This window comes from Syngnathus typhle, linkage group LG3 (assembly GCF_033458585.1).
Source record: "Syngnathus typhle isolate RoL2023-S1 ecotype Sweden linkage group LG3, RoL_Styp_1.0, whole genome shotgun sequence".
Taxonomy (NCBI): domain Eukaryota; kingdom Metazoa; phylum Chordata; class Actinopteri; order Syngnathiformes; family Syngnathidae; genus Syngnathus; species Syngnathus typhle.
The window spans coordinates 9,385,941-9,403,584 of NC_083740.1; the positions used below are offsets into that span (position 1 = coordinate 9,385,941).

The 17,644-nt window shown below is 40.9% G+C and overlaps 3 protein-coding genes across 3 annotated transcripts; 2 read left to right on the top strand and 1 right to left on the bottom strand.

Annotated features, from left to right (window-relative positions):
* Positions 1 to 1,375: 1,375 nt before the first annotated feature.
* LOC133150838 (GTP-binding protein Rhes-like) lies at positions 1,376 to 3,268 on the bottom strand. Its single transcript, XM_061273398.1, has 2 exons — positions 2,602 to 3,268; positions 1,376 to 2,076 (listed from the first exon to the last, which is right to left on the bottom strand). Exons 1-2 carry the CDS (start codon positions 3,206 to 3,208, stop codon positions 1,547 to 1,549), a joined length of 1,137 nt encoding a protein of 378 aa, XP_061129382.1. The 5' UTR covers positions 3,209 to 3,268; the 3' UTR covers positions 1,376 to 1,546.
* A 991-nt stretch (positions 3,269 to 4,259) lies between these two features.
* Positions 4,260 to 9,663, top strand: LOC133150829 (MYCBP-associated protein-like). The gene is made up of 13 exons (XM_061273385.1): positions 4,260 to 4,382; positions 4,456 to 4,574; positions 4,713 to 4,896; positions 5,002 to 5,117; positions 5,257 to 5,407; positions 5,818 to 5,930; positions 6,745 to 6,854; positions 7,256 to 7,352; positions 7,444 to 7,636; positions 7,761 to 7,948; positions 8,098 to 8,208; positions 8,969 to 9,064; positions 9,513 to 9,663. Exons 1-13 carry the CDS (start codon positions 4,289 to 4,291, stop codon positions 9,621 to 9,623), a joined length of 1,683 nt encoding a protein of 560 aa, XP_061129369.1. The 5' UTR covers positions 4,260 to 4,288; the 3' UTR covers positions 9,624 to 9,663.
* A 602-nt stretch (positions 9,664 to 10,265) lies between these two features.
* On the top strand, positions 10,266 to 17,193 carry LOC133150833 (epsin-3-like). The gene is made up of 12 exons (XM_061273390.1): positions 10,266 to 10,274; positions 12,207 to 12,338; positions 12,448 to 12,606; positions 12,880 to 12,963; positions 13,253 to 13,550; positions 13,728 to 13,849; positions 14,155 to 14,286; positions 15,909 to 16,032; positions 16,129 to 16,254; positions 16,349 to 16,444; positions 16,545 to 16,817; positions 16,895 to 17,193. The coding sequence occupies exons 1-12, from the start codon at positions 10,266 to 10,268 to the stop codon at positions 17,191 to 17,193; spliced, it is 1,854 nt and encodes a 617-aa protein (XP_061129374.1).
* The last annotated feature ends 451 nt before the right edge of the window (positions 17,194 to 17,644 follow it).

Sequence of the window (17,644 nt, forward strand, 5' to 3'; positions counted from 1 at the left end):
GAATTATATCATTAAACATGGGCATTGATAATCCAGCAGTATTACATTCTTTAATAGATAGAACACACTGATGAGCTCAACAAAATCAAAACAGTTAAAAAAAAGGAAAAGGCAAAATGTCATTGCTCAAAGAATCATAGAAAGACTTGCATTATTTCAGCAGAAAGCCATATTTTTTCAATAAAATCAATAGCTATTTTTATTGCAAAAAAAAATCTAATGGTACACGCAGACGGACATATGGACGGCCGGACGGATGGACGGACGGCCGGATGGACAGACGGATTGATAGATGGATAGCTGCATGGTAGCAGGGCGGAAAATCACAACAGCTTCAACTAAAAAGTTAAAAAATTAGAAAACAGGACAGATCTTACGTAATACTGCACATAGGCACAGTCCAAGCATCGTTATCCTCGTTTTTCTTTTTCCATCAATGAAATATAATACAAGACTGAACTGAGCGTGAATTTCTCTGAGTATCTGAGTTTGCCATATGCGGCATCAATCAGTGAAACTTGATGCTGCATATTCGCAAACTGTGTACCTTGTGCATTTCCGACCCCACTATGGGAGCACACAGTGTGACTTCTCATTGTTTACAGATGACTGTTCACCTGTTCAAATGCGTGTGGTTTTGTCTGTGAGTACATAATTGACACTAAAGTGTGCACTCCAACCTTACTCTAGGCACAATATGTGTCTCTTATATACCTAAAGATCACCGACTATTAAAATGAATGGCTGAAACCAGTCAACGCATTTTTATGTTTCCATGAATGCAGCTGCTATTACTATTATTTATTTATTTAGATCTCTTGAATACGACGGGCCGTGATAATCATGGGGGTTGGGATTAATTGTTGTATGAATTTTACAATTAAAATCAATTAACGTGATTAATTCCATTACGCAGACTGATTGGTTGCTGCAAGCTGCTCCAAATCTTCCTCAAGGGAAAAAAATAGAACAAAAAAATCATGATTAGCGTCAAGTCGACATCACACCAAAGATGTCAGAGTCGAGCAGTTAACTTGACTAAGATTTAATTGCATACTGGTTAAGAGTGGCTCGAGGAACACAAGACAATTAAATGACTGGACAATCCTATTTCTTTGTCACTGCTGTTTTATGTCCTAAAACACAACATTGTCTCTATCTGCTGATTAGACATAGTGATTTTTTTTATTTTGTTTTTATTCACTAAGTTGAGCTTTTTTACTATACGGGCAACCTCCCTACAATATCATGACGATTATTGCATCTTGAGCTTCATGCTGTGATCCTATTGTGACATTTGGATATAGGTCGACAAAACAAATAAGGCGACGAGTTGACTACTCTGTACAAATCCTAACACATACAAACACAGAGACACACAAAGAATGAGTTGAAAGGAAAATAAAAGACTTCTTCAAAACTGAGAAAAACTCAAGATTTATTCTAATTTCATGTGACGTGCAACCGAGAAAACACACTTTCTGCATAAGTCAGAAATAAGGTTTTTCATGTCAGAGGATGTTTTTTTAACAGTGTGTTTGGTCTCTCACTGTATCTGACATCTTTCTTTCGTTTTGCCAGTCTTGTGTGCACTTTGTGGTCCAGTGACTTGTCGTAGCTCAGCGCTGAAGCTCGGCCTACTGGCCAGCGGGTACAGCAAGCCGCAGGCGTCATCGTCCCCCATCAGTTGGACTGGAAGGTGACCGGTGCGCATGGCTTGATATGAATGGAGTGACAATTTGCGGTGTTGTGACGGTCCAGTTTCAGCCGGAAGCCCGCCTCGCTTTGCCAAAGCCTCAAATACTTTCTCCAAATTGGTGCTGTCCTTTGCTGAGGTTTCAAAGTAGGCGCAGTTTTCACCGAGAGCACGGAGAACCTCTACACGGGAGACTTCCCTCTCACCTTCCTGGAGATCGACTTTATTAGCGCAGACCACTAAGGGGAGCTTCTGCTGAGTAAAATTGTGTGGGACTTTAGTTAGTTTGGATTTGGCTGCCAGGATCTCCCGTCTGAGAGCGCACACTTCTTCAAAGGAGCTTCTGTCATTCACGCTGAAGACAAGCAAAAAAATGTCCCCTGTAGAAACAACAATATGGATTTATTACTTTCAATTAGTAATTTACACTTTTCATCATGGGTGTCAAATTCAAATGGCAATTTGTTTGCTTGGCATTGTGTTCACTCAATATATTAAACAAAGAATGTAAAAAAAACAAAGGCAGTACCTATCCAATTGATTTTTGGCACAGGGTACATTACAGCATAGCAATCAAATGAGAGATTATCATGGCTGCTGTGAGGAATTGTCACTTATCATTTGTCTGAAAATGTTTATTTATTCATTAGAAATATTTCATTCCATCTCTCGGAGACAGCAACCTGCTGTGACTGGCAGAGCGTTAAAATGCTCTTCAAGATCACCTTCAAAAACACCTGTTGTCATTCATACAACAGAATAGCCTCCTGCAAATGTTTAAACAGGCTCAAATTGTGAGTAAATTGACACGAAATTTCAGAATTCACTTTTGAGGCTGATTTTTTCCATGTATGAGTGCCTTAATGGGGAAATACGACGCGCAATATGATAAATAATATACGCACCAGTAAGGATAGACAATCGCCGCTTGGCTGGGAAGTCCCTCTCCCCGGATGCATCTAAAACATCAATTTGGTAAGTTTCGCCGCGTATGCGGAACAGTTTTCGGACAAAATCCTCAGACGTGGGCTGGTACTCCTCCACGAATCCATCTCGCAAGTACCGCCGCAGGATGGAGGTCTTGCCGACTCTTGGCGCACCAAGAACCACGATGCGTTTAGAGTTTTGAGGCTTGGTAGAGAATGAATGCTCATGTCGGGGTTCTTGACCTATTTGCCGTCGCCGCATTTGGCAATGAAGAAGCAAAGCTGCCAGCTGGTCTAGTGGAGAACTCTTGCACATCTCACAGTTAGTCGGCTGTCTCGTGGTTGCGCCCGGGCGCGTCTTCTTGTCCTGCCGCCACTGAGACGTGGCTACTTTAAGTATCCCCAAACCTACTTTGATCCCCGACGAATTGAGGTTTTGCGATGCGTTTTTGTACGCCAATAGGACTTTGGAGGACCAAGAACTCTGCGCGTCTCTGCTGTCAATGAGCTGGGAGCTATCCGGAGAAGAGCATGCGCAGAATTGCTGGGGTGTCTTTGCACCAGTAGATATGCTCCCAATTTCCATTGTTTTTGTAAAATGTTCTATCCGTGTGTGAAAGAGCGTGCTAATATTTGGCTCCGTGACTCCTCTGTTCTGCTCATTTATAGCCTCAACCACGTGATCCATCTGCGTCATGATGCTCGCCGGAGTGCGTTTTTCACCATGCACATTAAGATCTTTTGAGTGATGTTCTGAATCTTCTGAAAAACCTGAATGAGATCACTGAAGTGACTCATTAGTATTTAAATTCTCTGGCGAGCAAATGGATTGTTTTTTTTTTAATTATATTCATTTTATCTTGTAAATAATCATTTTGGCCTGCACAATAGTGTGTTGTTAACGTATTCCTGGTTTCTATAATTGCAGTGTAACAGTAACAGGTGACTGCATTTCCCAATGAAGGACCTCTCCGATTTGGAATTTACATTCCCTCGTCACACTCACTGACGTGTGTCAAATATAAGTGTGCTGCAGCACTAAGCATTACGGTAAACACGTGTGCGCAGTTGCTAAGTGCATTTGACAACAACCCAACATGCGCAGCTCACTGCCTGACGACGGCAAGTATTTGAATGAAAACTATGTTCAGTAACTCTGCTTGTTTGTGAATTGTTTGTATGGGTGATGGTTTTGTGCTATTTTGTGTAGAAACGTATATCCCCCGTGAATAGTTATATCCAATGCATAAAGACGTCATTGAAGCAAGCGATGATGACGCAATCCAAAAAATTTTCCTGCACAGTAACGAATCCTGCAATAATATGTTGAGTATCCATACATGTGTCATTGATCACTTTGGAACGTTGCTGGGATACGTCAGTGTATTTACCATCTTGGATGTGGCAGATCTTGCCAGTCTAAACTATTGCATGAAGTCGTGAATTCTATAAAGCATCTTTGTACATAGTAGGGATGTAATCATAATTTTCAAATGTAACATAGCAAATATTTTTTGTGTGGTGCTACATAGAGGAATGGGTAGAACCGCACTAAGATAAGAGAAAAATTGTGGTTTGTGAGGTTTTGATGATCTATTCCAGCTGACTACTGTTTTTGATTTTCCGTTGCAGATTCATAAAACAGCAAGCTACAAACAACAAGCCTATGGCTCATGCGTTCAAAAACCAGGCAGCAGATGTGAACAAAAACGCTCATCCACTGACTCGGCACCTTGCATCTCGATCTTTGATGCATTTAGGTGTGTTGTGTTCACAATGACACAATTCTCAGGATGTTGTACTTATGGAGAAAATGTGTCTATTCTGCAAAAGGCGTGTCTTCGGGATCTGAAGGCTTTCAGTACGATGACAGTGGGATGCTTCTTCCTCATAGCATCCTGGGTACTTTGGATGGCTTTCGAAAGTACCTGGAGATGAGAGGAGAGACAGAGGTGAATTCTAAATGTTACTTTTACATTTATACATATTATATTTATAGATATATATTTGCCCGTCCTTGCATGAATTGTTCTAAAATGATTCAAATGATTATCTTTTTAATCTTTGCATCCATGTTGAACCTCTTCCAGTTGGTTAGAAAAATACCCGATTCTAGAAGAGACCCTCTATCCCAGGTCCTAAGGATGCATCCTCCCGAGGGAGTACAGAACCAGCAAGATGTTCCTTCGGGCCAAAGAAACATCCAAGCTAATGCCCTGCAGAAATGGGATGAATACATAAGGCAGCGCAAACGACAACAGAACAACTTATCTGGTGAGCTGATTATAAATATAGATATATTCCCTGTCAAAGCGTTTGGTGAACTCTTGGTGTTATTATTTTTTTTTTATGCATTTTGACAATCCCATCTGTCCCCAGGACGCCTCCACAGACCAGTAGAAAACTTACTGATGAACCGAGATTACCCTTTCAAAGAACTAGAGCAGCAAAGAGAACTTCTACGTCGAGTCTTGCCACTCGTCCAGTCAGGATATGTATGACCCAATTTTTTATCTATGTTTTGTAATCTGGATCCGTTTAATGTCACTTGCCAAATAATAAAATATAGAGATTTATTTTGACTGTCTTGATAGGATCTTCAACCTCGTGTATATTTGCTTCAATGCCATATAGGGGGACCGTGTGGGAAGTGAATTTTGGAGTTTCCCCCAACAATATGGAAATGAATTAAGTGGCATCAGAGCCACTCTGACACAGACGGAACGAGGCATTCGGAAACCTGTCACGATTATTGGACAACCACACAGCATACTGCAGGAATCTGGTAAAGTATCACACACAGAGTCACACACACACAAACACACACACATGCACACACTGCATAAAAACATATCCAAGCAATGCGAGTGATTTACTGCGACGAGTTTAGCGACACCCAACGGGGGAAGCTGCACATTGCAATATAAAAAATATTTCAGTTAATAAGGAGCTTCTAGATACCGATTTAATAACCATAACAGAACCATAATAATGAGTCTGGTGATTACTGTTATTTTTTAGCAATGTGTTATAAACCTGCATTTGCCATTGCAATTATACAATAGTGAGTCTTGGACCTGCTACCTTCCATTCCCAATGCCTGACATACTGTAGTGGCTGAGGTGTAATACACTTGGCCAAAGCCTTGTTTTTTTATTTATTTAGTTTTTTTTTATCCTTCTGGGAAATGCTTAGGAATCACTTGTGCTGAGTTGCTGTATCCAGCCTCTCAGATTGTGGACCCAAATAAGGACATGCATCAACGTGCACTTCAAGAAGTCCTGCAGGGCTTGGAACTCAACAAGAAGGTAATGCAAATTAATGTATGTATTTCATCCCCGAATGCGTTTTCTATATGTCAGTCTGGTTCACCTTAATATATCAATGCAATCTTCTCTTCTGATTTGGTGTTTTACTTTATAAGTACATAATGCCAACTTGAAATGTTTAATATTTAAAGTGATGCTACTAAAATCACCAAGAAATTTCAGTGTTTGTATATTTCATTTAAAAAAAATCAACCACAGAACTGACACAAAAAAGTTTTTACATATGCAGTGAAATTCCTTTTGTTCGTGTTACGGATGTCCAAGTGTGCCCATGCAGTACTTTTGTGCAACCTAATTACTTTGGCTGAGACAGAAGGGAATGTCCAAATTGTCAAAAAGATTTGTTGATTGGCCACATTATCCAGTCCCTAGCTGAGGTATCAGAACATCAATGTTCTGCATTATAATTATGATATCAGCAGGGGCAACCAGTTCTCAATTACTCGAACGTACCAATTGCACATTATGGACTCATTTATTCATATTCCACCCTTTTCAATTATTTGTGCTGTTGACATAAGCAATTATATCAACGTGTTCTATCGAGCTGTAGACTACCAATATATGTGCAGAATCTTCTGAAACACTAGAAATTATTGCAACATGGTGAGACCACAACTTCATGTGTGGTAAAAGATGAAAAATTATTGAATCTGTAATTTGACCTGAGACTTAAAATGGGGAGAATTCTGAGCCAGAAAATGCACATACTTTGTACAAAAGGCACGTGTGACATGATTAGAAGATAGAGTGTAATAATTTAAATAATCGGAATGTTCCATTTTAATTTTAGGATCTCAGTAAACTGGAGGTGATTGGTTCCAGCGTACCTGTTGTTAAAGACTCCCACCATGTACTTTTGGAAGAGGAAGAGAACGATCCCGAGATAAAAAATGAGAAAATGTGAGTAATGTGTGTCATCTTGCTCAGGTAACTGCGAGACAATCCTGATGTCCAGACATTGCTCGAATTGAGGGAAAATTGTTGGCTTACGTTCACCATAACTCATCAATATGTCATTAAAATTTTAGAAGCTAATTTTAAAGATATTATTTTTGTTGAATTTCCAATGTAACATGTAATTTACCACCATGCTGAGTATGGATTTCATATAATTTGTAGCTCTCTTCACTTTATGTGCCAATACCAAATATTTGGTAATAATAATAATAATAATAATAATAATAATAATAATAATAATAATAATAATAATAATAATAATAATAATAATAATAATAATAATGACTACCATCCTTAAAAATCAGATTACCAGCATTTGTATTTTTTGTTTTATTTTCTTCCAGTAAGTCACTGGAAGATCAGTCTGATACTCTCCACATTCCTGCCATGACGTTCGCTGGTCGGCGTGCAAACTGGACCGGAAACACTTCCAGTCTGCAGGTAAAGAATGGCTTTCTTCCACTATTGTGAGTATATTGGTAGTTCTGTCGAAAGTCTCCTACGTTTATCAGATCTTATATGTGTTGACCAGGGAACGGTAGGAATCAGCACGACAGTAGTATTTGAAGCTCATGTTGGGGAACGAGTTCTGTCTCAACTGGAGATATCCAATGTGGGTTGCACAGCCCTCCTCTTCAGCTGGCAGCAGCTTCCTCTGCAGCAGAACTTCTCAAACCTGCAGTCCCATTCAAGCCGCCCACATTTCTACTTCAACACCTCCTCAGGTCACATCATCACTTGTTTGATGGACACTACAGGGTTACAGAAATGTATCTTTGAGAGTTTTGTCTTGACGTCAAAGCAAGCCTCAAATTGCTTAACTTTCCATCATTCTTCTCTTCCATTTAGGGGTCATCCATCCAGGTGAGACCTTGCAAGTGGAGTTTATTTTCAAGTCCTCGAGGCCAGGCATTTTTACTGAGCAGTGGCAACTCAAAACCCACCCATTGCTGCTACAAGGAGCCTCAATTCAGGTCACACTGAAGGGGGTTTCACTTTTGCAGGACAGAACAGCAAGTCAGAGACAATACATAGAGGTATGATCCACATTGTCAAGGGAACAATTATTTTACCTTCTGGTATACACAGTACAGTGGCGCCTTGAGATATGAGTTTAATTTGTCTGAGAAGGAGTGGACTGCAGAAAAAAAAACTGTTGTTATTGTTGTTGTTGGTGTGTCTACAGACGAAGTTGGAAGAGACAGCTCGACTGGAAATTTGCCGGAGGATTGTCTATGAGGTACTGCGGGGAATTCAGACTCCAGAAAGGTCCACCTCTCCTGCAGAGCCATACACGGTATATAAAAAAAAAAAAAGAATCACCTCTTCATCTAATTTATTGGTGCATAGCTATCTGATGATCTTGAACTTCTCACTAATGCCCCTACACTATAAAAAGAGTTATGTTGCCATGTTACCTAACTGGGTTGATTGAGAAGTTGATTAAATTGTTTAAAATAGGACCTAGCCAAGAGTCTTAAATGACCCAATTACAGAGAGATCCATCATAAAAAGTGTAATTTGAATGATGATATGATGATAATATGATAATATGACATTATTTTGTGTGGTTTTGTCCGTGAGTACATAATTAGCGCAAAAGTGTGCACTCCACCTTACTCTAAGCACAATACGTGCCTTTTTTTAAAACTAAAGATGACCTACCACTAAAATGAATGACTGAAACCAGTCTTCTCTAAAGTTTACGGCGAACCCATTTCTATGTTTCCATCGATGCAGCTGCTATTACTAACATTACTTATTTATTTTATTTATTTTATTTATTTTATTTATTTTATTTATTTTATTTATTTTATTTATTTTATTTATTTTATTTATTGTATTTATTGTATTTATTTTATTTATTTTATTTATTTTATTTATTTTATTTATTTTATTTATTTTATTTATTTTATTTAGATCTAGTGAATTCATGACCCTTTATCCAGTCAAGCTAGTGCCAGTTGCGTTTGATTCTTGCATCACCACAACATCCTGATTCAGACAGGTTGTTTTGGTGAATTTTAGTCCAACATTTTATCCTTCTTTGTATTTAGTTGCAGTATATTGAGCAATCAGAGGAGGACCTAAATAAGCTTCTGCAAGAAATGAATCCAGAACACATCTGGGACATCTCTGATACATCCAGACAGGTAGAAACATTATGTGATAATGTACTTTAATAAGACATATTTACATCCTCTTTGTATTTGCTGTGCTTTCTTTGCCCATTAAACCATTTGAGAAAATAACACAAACTTAGACTGACCAATAGTATAGTTTTGCAAATAAAATGTGAAATTGAGCACATTTTCACACAGGAGGTTTTAGCCCGATGCCAGCAATTTTATATTCAGTGTTTTTTTTTCCCCTCTTTCTAACAGATGAGTCACAGGTAAGCTACAACCTACTACTCTCAGGGGAGCTATGGTAACGGAAAACTAAAGCGTTGGAGCTGCATTGGTCAAAATCATTTTGCTTTAAACTGCCTCAAACAACACTGTTTGCAATCTCCCAAATTTACATAAGCGGTAGAAAATGGATGGATGAAACAGTTCAGTATTCACTTAGTCGTCATGAATATAATTATATTTTTGACAGGCTGATCCTCTGGACGATGAAACGGACTCTCGGCGTGCTTCGATGGATAAGCTCAATGATGATGAGCCAGATGCAAACTGTGATGACACGCAAGACAACACAGTTGAATGATTTGGGTGCATCAGAAATAAAATGATAAAAGTGTACTGGACTACAGTCATATCTCTGTTCAACTTTTATTACATAAAAATATAGGGCCGATATTATTTTGGGGATTGCACCATCTTGGTGCACCATCTGACATCCCATTTGTTTAAACTTTAAACACTGCAGGACTGCAATTTCTCTTTAAATTGTGAAGGCTCAAATACGGGCCGGACCGTGCTCCTATTTAAAGCATCGTGATCATATAGTGTATTAATAAATTTTTCAGTTATCCCAGTGATGATCCTGGTGAATCCTGACTCATTCATCCTCGCAACAGTCACGACCGTGGGCCGGTGCAGCGCTGACTCTGCACAAAGTAAAACAGACGCCCCCTTCGCACTCCCCTTACTCCACGCGTGTGTGGTATTGGTGTGTGTCGGTGAGTGAGGTGGGGAAAGGCAGTGGGTGAGCTTCCTATGCGGATTTTACTATTGACTCCCCGCCCGGGTTCCACGCACCAAAACCGGGATTTAGACAGTCCGCGGGGGTCTTCACCTGGGTCGGCATTTGTTATCAACGCTGCGTGTTTCACTGTGGTCACGAGGCAAGGGAGGACATCATCTTGGACCTGCAAGGGGGAGAGGCAGTGCGGCGAGGGAATGAGCAATGGGAAAGGTAACCGGAATGAGACTGATTTATTTGTGCTATCGGGTTCATTTATTTGGGAATATCATACGTGAATTTTATTTATTTACATATTAGATGACGCATAGTCGCTAACGTTGGGAGTAAAGGTGTTTGTATGAGGGGGCGTGTGTTATGTACGTGAGGAGGTGGTGGTGATGGTGAGGGGGCGCCCTGAGCATGCTCACGCATGATGAAGACCGACTATGGACGCCCTCGGCAGTCGCCACCTGAAATATGCAGTAAAGAACTTCTGCTTTATACACGCGGCTCGCCGTGCAACGTGGTGACGTAGGCATCAGTTCCTTCATGGACTTCATCATGCAAAATGGGCTATACAATGTACAGTCACATGTAAAGGTCACTGAAAGACTTAAGAATAAAAACATGCTACCATGAAGACAATAATGGTTTTGGTTGAACTTGCTATGACTATTTCCATGTCAATCAGCCTTTCCCAAACTTCAGGCATTGTCAGGTATGCAGGCTGAAATACATTAAACATAAGCTACAGTGTATCGACCATCAAGCAGGGGCAACTTCAACAGAAAGGATAATTGACTATCCAATTGGCTGGTGAACTGTCCATGGTACCCCACTTCTTGCCCAACTGGGATAGACACCTGTTACCTGTGACCAGACCATAAAGACAAGCAATATTGAACATGTCAAGGATGAAAGAATTGTTTTGTATTCTGCAGTGATGTTAAACTGCACTGGATCATACTGATGGCTATCTATAACAATTGGCTTACCCTATGAGAAAGGCAAAACATTAAACATCATTATCATCACATACTCTATGATGCAATTCAGTTTCAATACAAGCATGTGAGCATTTGTGTCACCTTGGGTTAATGTACACAATGTGAATAATTGGTGACCAAAGGAGGATGTAGTGTACCTTTTACATAAACTCAAGTGGAATAGGCTCCAGCTTCTGCAGGAACAGGATAAGTGTGGATCGATGGATGGGTGGATAATGCTAGTTTTGTTGGATGTTATAGCAATCCAAGATGTTTTTAAGGGAGTCCATCATCCCAAGAGGAACGGAATTCAGTTATTTGGGGAAACCTAATGGTAAATGAGTCGGATGAGAATGCTCCAGGCATGTAAGGTAACCTTGACCAAGGTATCTAATCTAACTCAGTTGGTGTTGTGACTGCTGCAAAACCCAAACAGTGCTCCACTTTGGCACTCATCATGTCAGCACTATTGAGTGAACCGTGTTGACGATTGTCATGAGCTGCTATGTCCAATCTTGAATAGTACATGTAAAATAAATACAATATAATCAAAACCGATATTAATTGTTGTGCATCGAGTCTACAAAGTGCTAACTGCAATGCCTATTAAGCACTGTCAGTGATGCCAAGGCGGATTTAGCAGAAAGTTGATCCTTGCGGTAGCCGTGCCCTTCAGTGCTTTCCGTTTATGTATAAGCAATGAGACCACTAAAACTGCCCTCCAAAAGAGGACTGACTTAGTTAGGTTCAGGAGGAGAAGTAGACTCACATTCTCTTCACAGGAGCCCCCATAATCAGTTCCCTTGTTCCTGCCTTCATCGTTTTCGTAGAGAAAAAAAATATGATGTGCACTGACCTCAATAAGCTAAGCTATGAAGAAGCCTCATCAGACACCTGATTGCCAGTGCTTCTGACCTACTTCCTCCTGAGTGTGCACCAAATGTGAGCCACTCATTCACTTACTACTACCATCAATTATTATTCCCATTGCTTTTTGAGAATAACCTGTCCAGTTCCACACACATGGGGATGCTGTGTAAAACCAAATAAAAAATCTGACCTGAAATCTATATTTGACTGAATATAATCCAAAGAAAAATCCTACACCAGGTCTCCTGATAAAGGGGACGCATTAATTTGCCCTAGTTGCTTCTTCAGTCCCTTTTCTCTTTTTCAGCTTCACCTGTTGAAGGCCTGCTCTTCACTTACGATCACTCTGACTCCTCCATCACCTGTCAACATGACAACCTCATCCCTGCGTAGGCAGGTGAAGAACATAGTTCACAACTATTCCGAAGCGGAGATTAAGGTACTGTGTGGTCTTTGTGTGTCAGTGATGGGTGATGGAGGATGAATAAAAAAAGGGAATGTTATGCTTCGGAGCAAAGTGCTAGTCATTGTTCTTGTCTTGTCTGTAGGTTCGTGAGGCAACCTCTAATGATCCATGGGGGCCGCCATCGTCTCTCATGTCAGAGATTGCTGATTTGACCTTTAATGTGGTGGCTTTTGCTGAAGTCATGGGCATGGTGTGGAAGCGCCTCAATGACAGTGGCAAGAACTGGAGACATGTCTACAAGGTGAAAGACACAGCTAACTTGCATGTGTTACACTTTACGGATAGGTGCTGCTGATATTTTGGTCGCCCACCTAGCAACACGAGGGCAGGAAAACACTACACCCCTCAAAACTGAGTGTCGCTATCGATGTAAAAGCTAAGTTTTTGATTTAGCCCTCATATCGGGCTCATTTTTCTCAGTGTAAGGAGTAAGTGAGCTCCAAGCTTGTGTTTTGCTTCTATATCAATATAGTGAAGGTGTAATGACATTGAGCAGTGTGTCTTTTGACTTCAGTCCCTGACCCTATTGGACTACCTACTGAAGACGGGATCAGAGAGAGTGGCTCAACAGTGTCGAGAGAATGCATTCACTATTCAGGTACGGCACAGCAACTACAGAAATACTAACACAGACCGTATTGTATGTTGACAATTTAAAACAACCTGCAAAAAGTTAATGACAGCATTAATACATATGAAAAGTTATTTCTAAGAATGTTTCTAAATATTTATTTTTGGATTGTTTTTACAATCGTGCCTTACAGTTTTAAATCATCACTGATTTTTTTTGAAGTAGGACCCCAATTATGGCGATATGAACCCATTGAAAATCCATCTACTGCAACCATGTACAAATAAACCAGAGGATTGTCTTTTTCTTGGTTCAGACGCTTCGTGATTTTCAATATGTTGACCGTGATGGCAGAGACCAAGGGGCTAACGTCCGAGAAAAATCGCGCCAACTGGTGTGTCTTCTCCGGGATGAAGACCGTCTTCGTCAAGAGAGAACTCAAGCGCTGAAGACCAAAGAGCGAATGGCCGGTGGAGCGGGTAGTGGCGGAGGGGCCATGTATGGAGGAATACCCTCATCCTATCATCCGGGCAGGCGGACTAGCCAGCCCAGCATGGCTGCACTCTACGGGGAAGAGTTGAGCCGCTCCAGAGGTTCTCCATCCTCCTTCAACTGTGAGCGTTCAGTCGATTCATTACACTGCGTTGGGGTTTTTACAACATTAGGTCAGCATCACACTGCCTTTGCTGTCCCAGAGCTTCTGCTATTGCACACACATCTATTTGCTTCGGCCTTACACCAACACACACACCCATACATATCACCATGGCACCCTCCTTATTGTCCCTCAGCAGCCTCATCTTCATCTCCTCGAGATGCCTCTGAGCTGGAACAGGCTCGACCACAAACCACTGGGGAAGAAGAGCTTCAGCTCCAGCTGGCTTTAGCCATGAGCAGAGAAGAGAATCAGAAGGTACAACAACAGTCCACCTACTCCAGATGGTGCATTAGCTATCATTGATCAGTTCAGTTATGCTATACATTTTTTTTCCAAATGGACCACACTTTATCTTTGCCAACCAAGTTCATATAATTTCAAAAAATATTGTACTGTATTGCATTAATCTGTTCCTCTCCCTAACAGAATCTCGGTAACATACATTTTACTAAAAGAAAAAATCTCTTAGCTACCATTGTGATTCAAAATCAACCTACGTGATATCAGCAAAAATAATTGCCGACACATTACCGAGTTAACGTCATGTATCTTTCACAAAGAATCTGATGTGCTCACTGATGATGTCAAAGATGCCAACCCTGCAGGAGCGGCGCTGTCGTCAAGGAGACGTGTCAGTCCTGCAGAAGGTCGTGATTGAGAGCAGGAGAGCGAGCCAGTCAGGGACACAGGAGGTGAGTAAGAAAACATTTGTGCACGATTTTTGTGTGGGCGTATATTCTATCTATGATTGTGCACTTGCATATTTGTTCACTTGTGTGGAGAGAGTGATACGAAGCAAAAAGACATACATCAGCAGAATGAGAGTGAAAGGTGGGAGAGGGGAAAGAGGTGCAGCTGTATGATAACGCGTTTGTCTTGTCTAACCTTGAGCACAACGTGACATTAACCGCAACACAATCTCCTTATCTGGTTGCACAGAAGTCCCTATTGTCATTGGCCGGTTGGTTGGCAGGCCAATCAAAGTTGCTTACTGATGTATACAATAGTTTATACGCATCATTCACATGCATGTACATAAATACTGTACATAATCTACATATCTTAGTATGATTCTGAAATTGCAACCCATCGTGTTTGCAGTTTAATACCACTTTACATTTCCATAATTGATTATTTTGTTTGAAAGTGGCAGGAAGAATATGGTGAATAAATGAAGGTGTGTTTGAATCACTGCATGAGGAAACACCCACACAGGTTTGAAGCTTAGTGATACCACATGACTTAAAACACCCTGTTGGGGAAACTGCAGTGCAGTAGAGGTGTTTGTTTTAATATAGCACTTTCCAAGTCTCTTAATGAAGTAAGTGAGGAATGCGTCGCTCCTTTGTCCCTCGGCTTGTACTGCTGCAAACATCATTACGCTGTCTCTCCATGAGGGAATGCCCAATTGTCCCTCGATAAACAATCAATCGTTGGGGCTTCCAGCAACAAAGTCACCTTATGTGCTCATCTGCCTCCTCACTGCAGATGCTTGCCTTTCTATTTGACTGCTCCATCATAGAAAGTTTGAATTGCAGTTGGATTCCAATTCAAACGCAAGTGTGGTTGTCCTTACGTCTTTATATGAGCACATTGATGACCAGTCCAGGGTGTAGTCTACCTTTTTCCTCAAAGTCAGCAGAGGACTTAAGAACAGGATAAGGGGGATAGAAAATGGATAAATGAATGTATTTGATTTGAATGCAGGATTTGAGTATTGAAGGGATATAATTGATCATCGGTCATTCCATTTATTGACTCTAAACCAGCCAGTAGGCTAGAGTCAGCACTATATACAACAAATAAGAAATATTTATATTTATAATAAATAATTTATTATTATGATGAATATTTGATGAGATGATGAAGACAATCCTACTTCTTCCAGTTTGTCATCTTAACTTTGTTATGGTCTTTAATAGAGATGTCCAATATTTGTTTCTCAAAAAGCCTCATTGTCATCTGACCTGATCATGCAGCTTGTTATGCAAAATTGTTATCGGGATCAAATTCAACTTGACAATTTATTGCTATTGAAGCATATAACGAATCATAAACTATTAAATCAGCATGACTCGGACGTTTTTTAAAATATTGTTTGTTGATCAATTCTCATTTTGTACTGTGTTTATCGCTGCACTAAAAGCAAACCCAACATGCAGAATTGCAGTAACTACATTTTGCATATATTCTCTTCATGGATTAAAAGCATTTTAGGCATGCACAGAAACTACAAATCATCAAACATTGTGCACAAGTCTATGAAAACAATTCTATTATATGATATATCCATACTACTTTATTTCTTCTATAGTCGACAATGCTGGACCTTGTAGACGTCTTTGGTGCATCGTCTGAAAGGCCACCTCCGCCTGGTGACCCCTGGGACGCTGCCCGGCCTTCCTGTAACATCACTTCTGACCCTTGGGATTCTGTAGGTGAGTGTCCTGTCATGTTCACACAACAGTGAGAGAGAAAAGGGATCATGTTTCAAACATCACTACACACAAAGCTTGCTTTCTCCATCTTCACAGCCGTCCCATCCTCGAACGCTGCTAATCCATGGGCCCCTTGGGCCGACTCGTGCAGAGAGCCATGGGAGGCGGCGCCCACCTGCAACCCTCCAGTCAATCACACGTGGGAAAGATCAAACGAGCTCGGTAATTTCCAGAATCACTGGCTCGTTTGCTTGACTTTCTTTTTATTTGTTATAATATCAAAGTGTATTTCATCAATGAAACATGGTTCATGCAGAGAGTGATGGGACATATATGGAGAGTCCACATGAAACGGAGAAGCCTCAGCAGGATTTTCCTCAATTGTCTTCTTCTCAGCCAGAGAGTCAAACAGGTAAAACAAGTCACAAATGTACAGTTTGTGTCGTATACAAATTCATCAAGTGTAGTATTTACTCTCTATTGCAATTCCACAATGACTAATCTCTGTGCAGATTCTGAAGTACGTGAGACTGAAGACATGTTCTGTGGAGCAGATGATCCATTCAGAAATGAAGCTCCGGTGAAACCTCTGCTAAATGGTCGGGACTCAGACAGTCCAGAGATGTTGGATCCGTCTCGACTCGCACCGCCTGTAAGCACTACGCCACGTATGTGTCAGACCCCTGAAGCCTTTCTTGGACCTACGGGGGCCTCATTGGTCAATTTGGACACACTGATACCCCCAACTCCGCCAAGCAAGGCGCACAACAACCCCTTCCTCTCAGGTAGTAGCTTCGAGTAAACTTATGAGAACAGAATCTAAGTTTTAGATTTCTAACCAGTGAAATGTCCGCACTCGCAGGTCTGAGCAGTCCATCTCCTACCAACCCCTTCCACTGTGACCAGCCTCGCCTTACCCTCAACCAAATGCGGCCATCCTCGACATCTCCGCTCACCCCGCACATGCTGTCCTACAGTCCATCACTTCCACTACCTCTCCTTCACAGAGGGTCAACCCTTCCCTCTTCGCAGACCCAGCCTCCCGCCAGACTTATGGACCTTCCCTCCAACCTTCTCCAACCAATGCTCCCCCTCTCTTCGCAGCCCATGGCTAACATTCAATCCCAAGCACAGACACAGAGCCACAACCCGTTCCTCTGAGACTTCATTCGCTTTTGCCATTTGCACACTCTGGACTATAACTTGAACCTGAACCAGAGTCAAGATCTTATTAAATGTCTGTCTGTGTGCACACATGAAATGGATCAAACATCGACTGGAAATTCAGCAAGCCTCATGATATTGCAGGAACGTTTTTGTCGAGGTATCTTCAAATCTATATTACAGTGCACTTCTGTCCCTGTCCATCTAATTTCATCAAAATCCTTATTGCAGCATTAATAATGCTATGGTTACAATAGCAAAACTGTCCATTGATAAATTGTTCACTAATTTGACAGGTTGGGCTCTGTATTTTCATTCCTAGCACAAAGCGCTGTCTAACTGCACACAGGTGGCAATTTCTTTTTTTCTTTTTTTTTTGTATTATGCTTGATCACGCAAACAGAATAGGCTTTGTGCTACTGTGCACTGTTGCGAGGGAAGCAGGTGA

Excerpts from the sequence above, each read along its gene's own strand:
- LOC133150838 (XM_061273398.1), bottom strand. The coding sequence starts at position 3,208 with ATGGAAATTGGGAGCATATCTACTGGTGCAAAGACACCCCAGCAATTC. Across the intron at positions 2,077-2,601 it reads GCGATTGTCTATCCTTACTG|GGGACATTTTTTTGCTTGTC; the intron begins GTGCGTATATTA and ends TTGTTTCTACAG.
- LOC133150829 (XM_061273385.1), top strand. The coding sequence starts at position 4,289 with ATGGCTCATGCGTTCAAAAACCAGGCAGCAGATGTGAACAAAAACGCT. Across the intron at positions 4,575-4,712 it reads AGATGAGAGGAGAGACAGAG|TTGGTTAGAAAAATACCCGA; the intron begins GTGAATTCTAAA and ends AACCTCTTCCAG. Across the intron at positions 9,065-9,512 it reads TCTCTGATACATCCAGACAG|GCTGATCCTCTGGACGATGA; the intron begins GTAGAAACATTA and ends TATTTTTGACAG.
- LOC133150833 (XM_061273390.1), top strand. Across the intron at positions 12,607-12,879 it reads ACTGGAGACATGTCTACAAG|TCCCTGACCCTATTGGACTA; the intron begins GTGAAAGACACA and ends TTTTGACTTCAG. Across the intron at positions 14,287-15,908 it reads GCCAGTCAGGGACACAGGAG|TCGACAATGCTGGACCTTGT; the intron begins GTGAGTAAGAAA and ends TTTCTTCTATAG.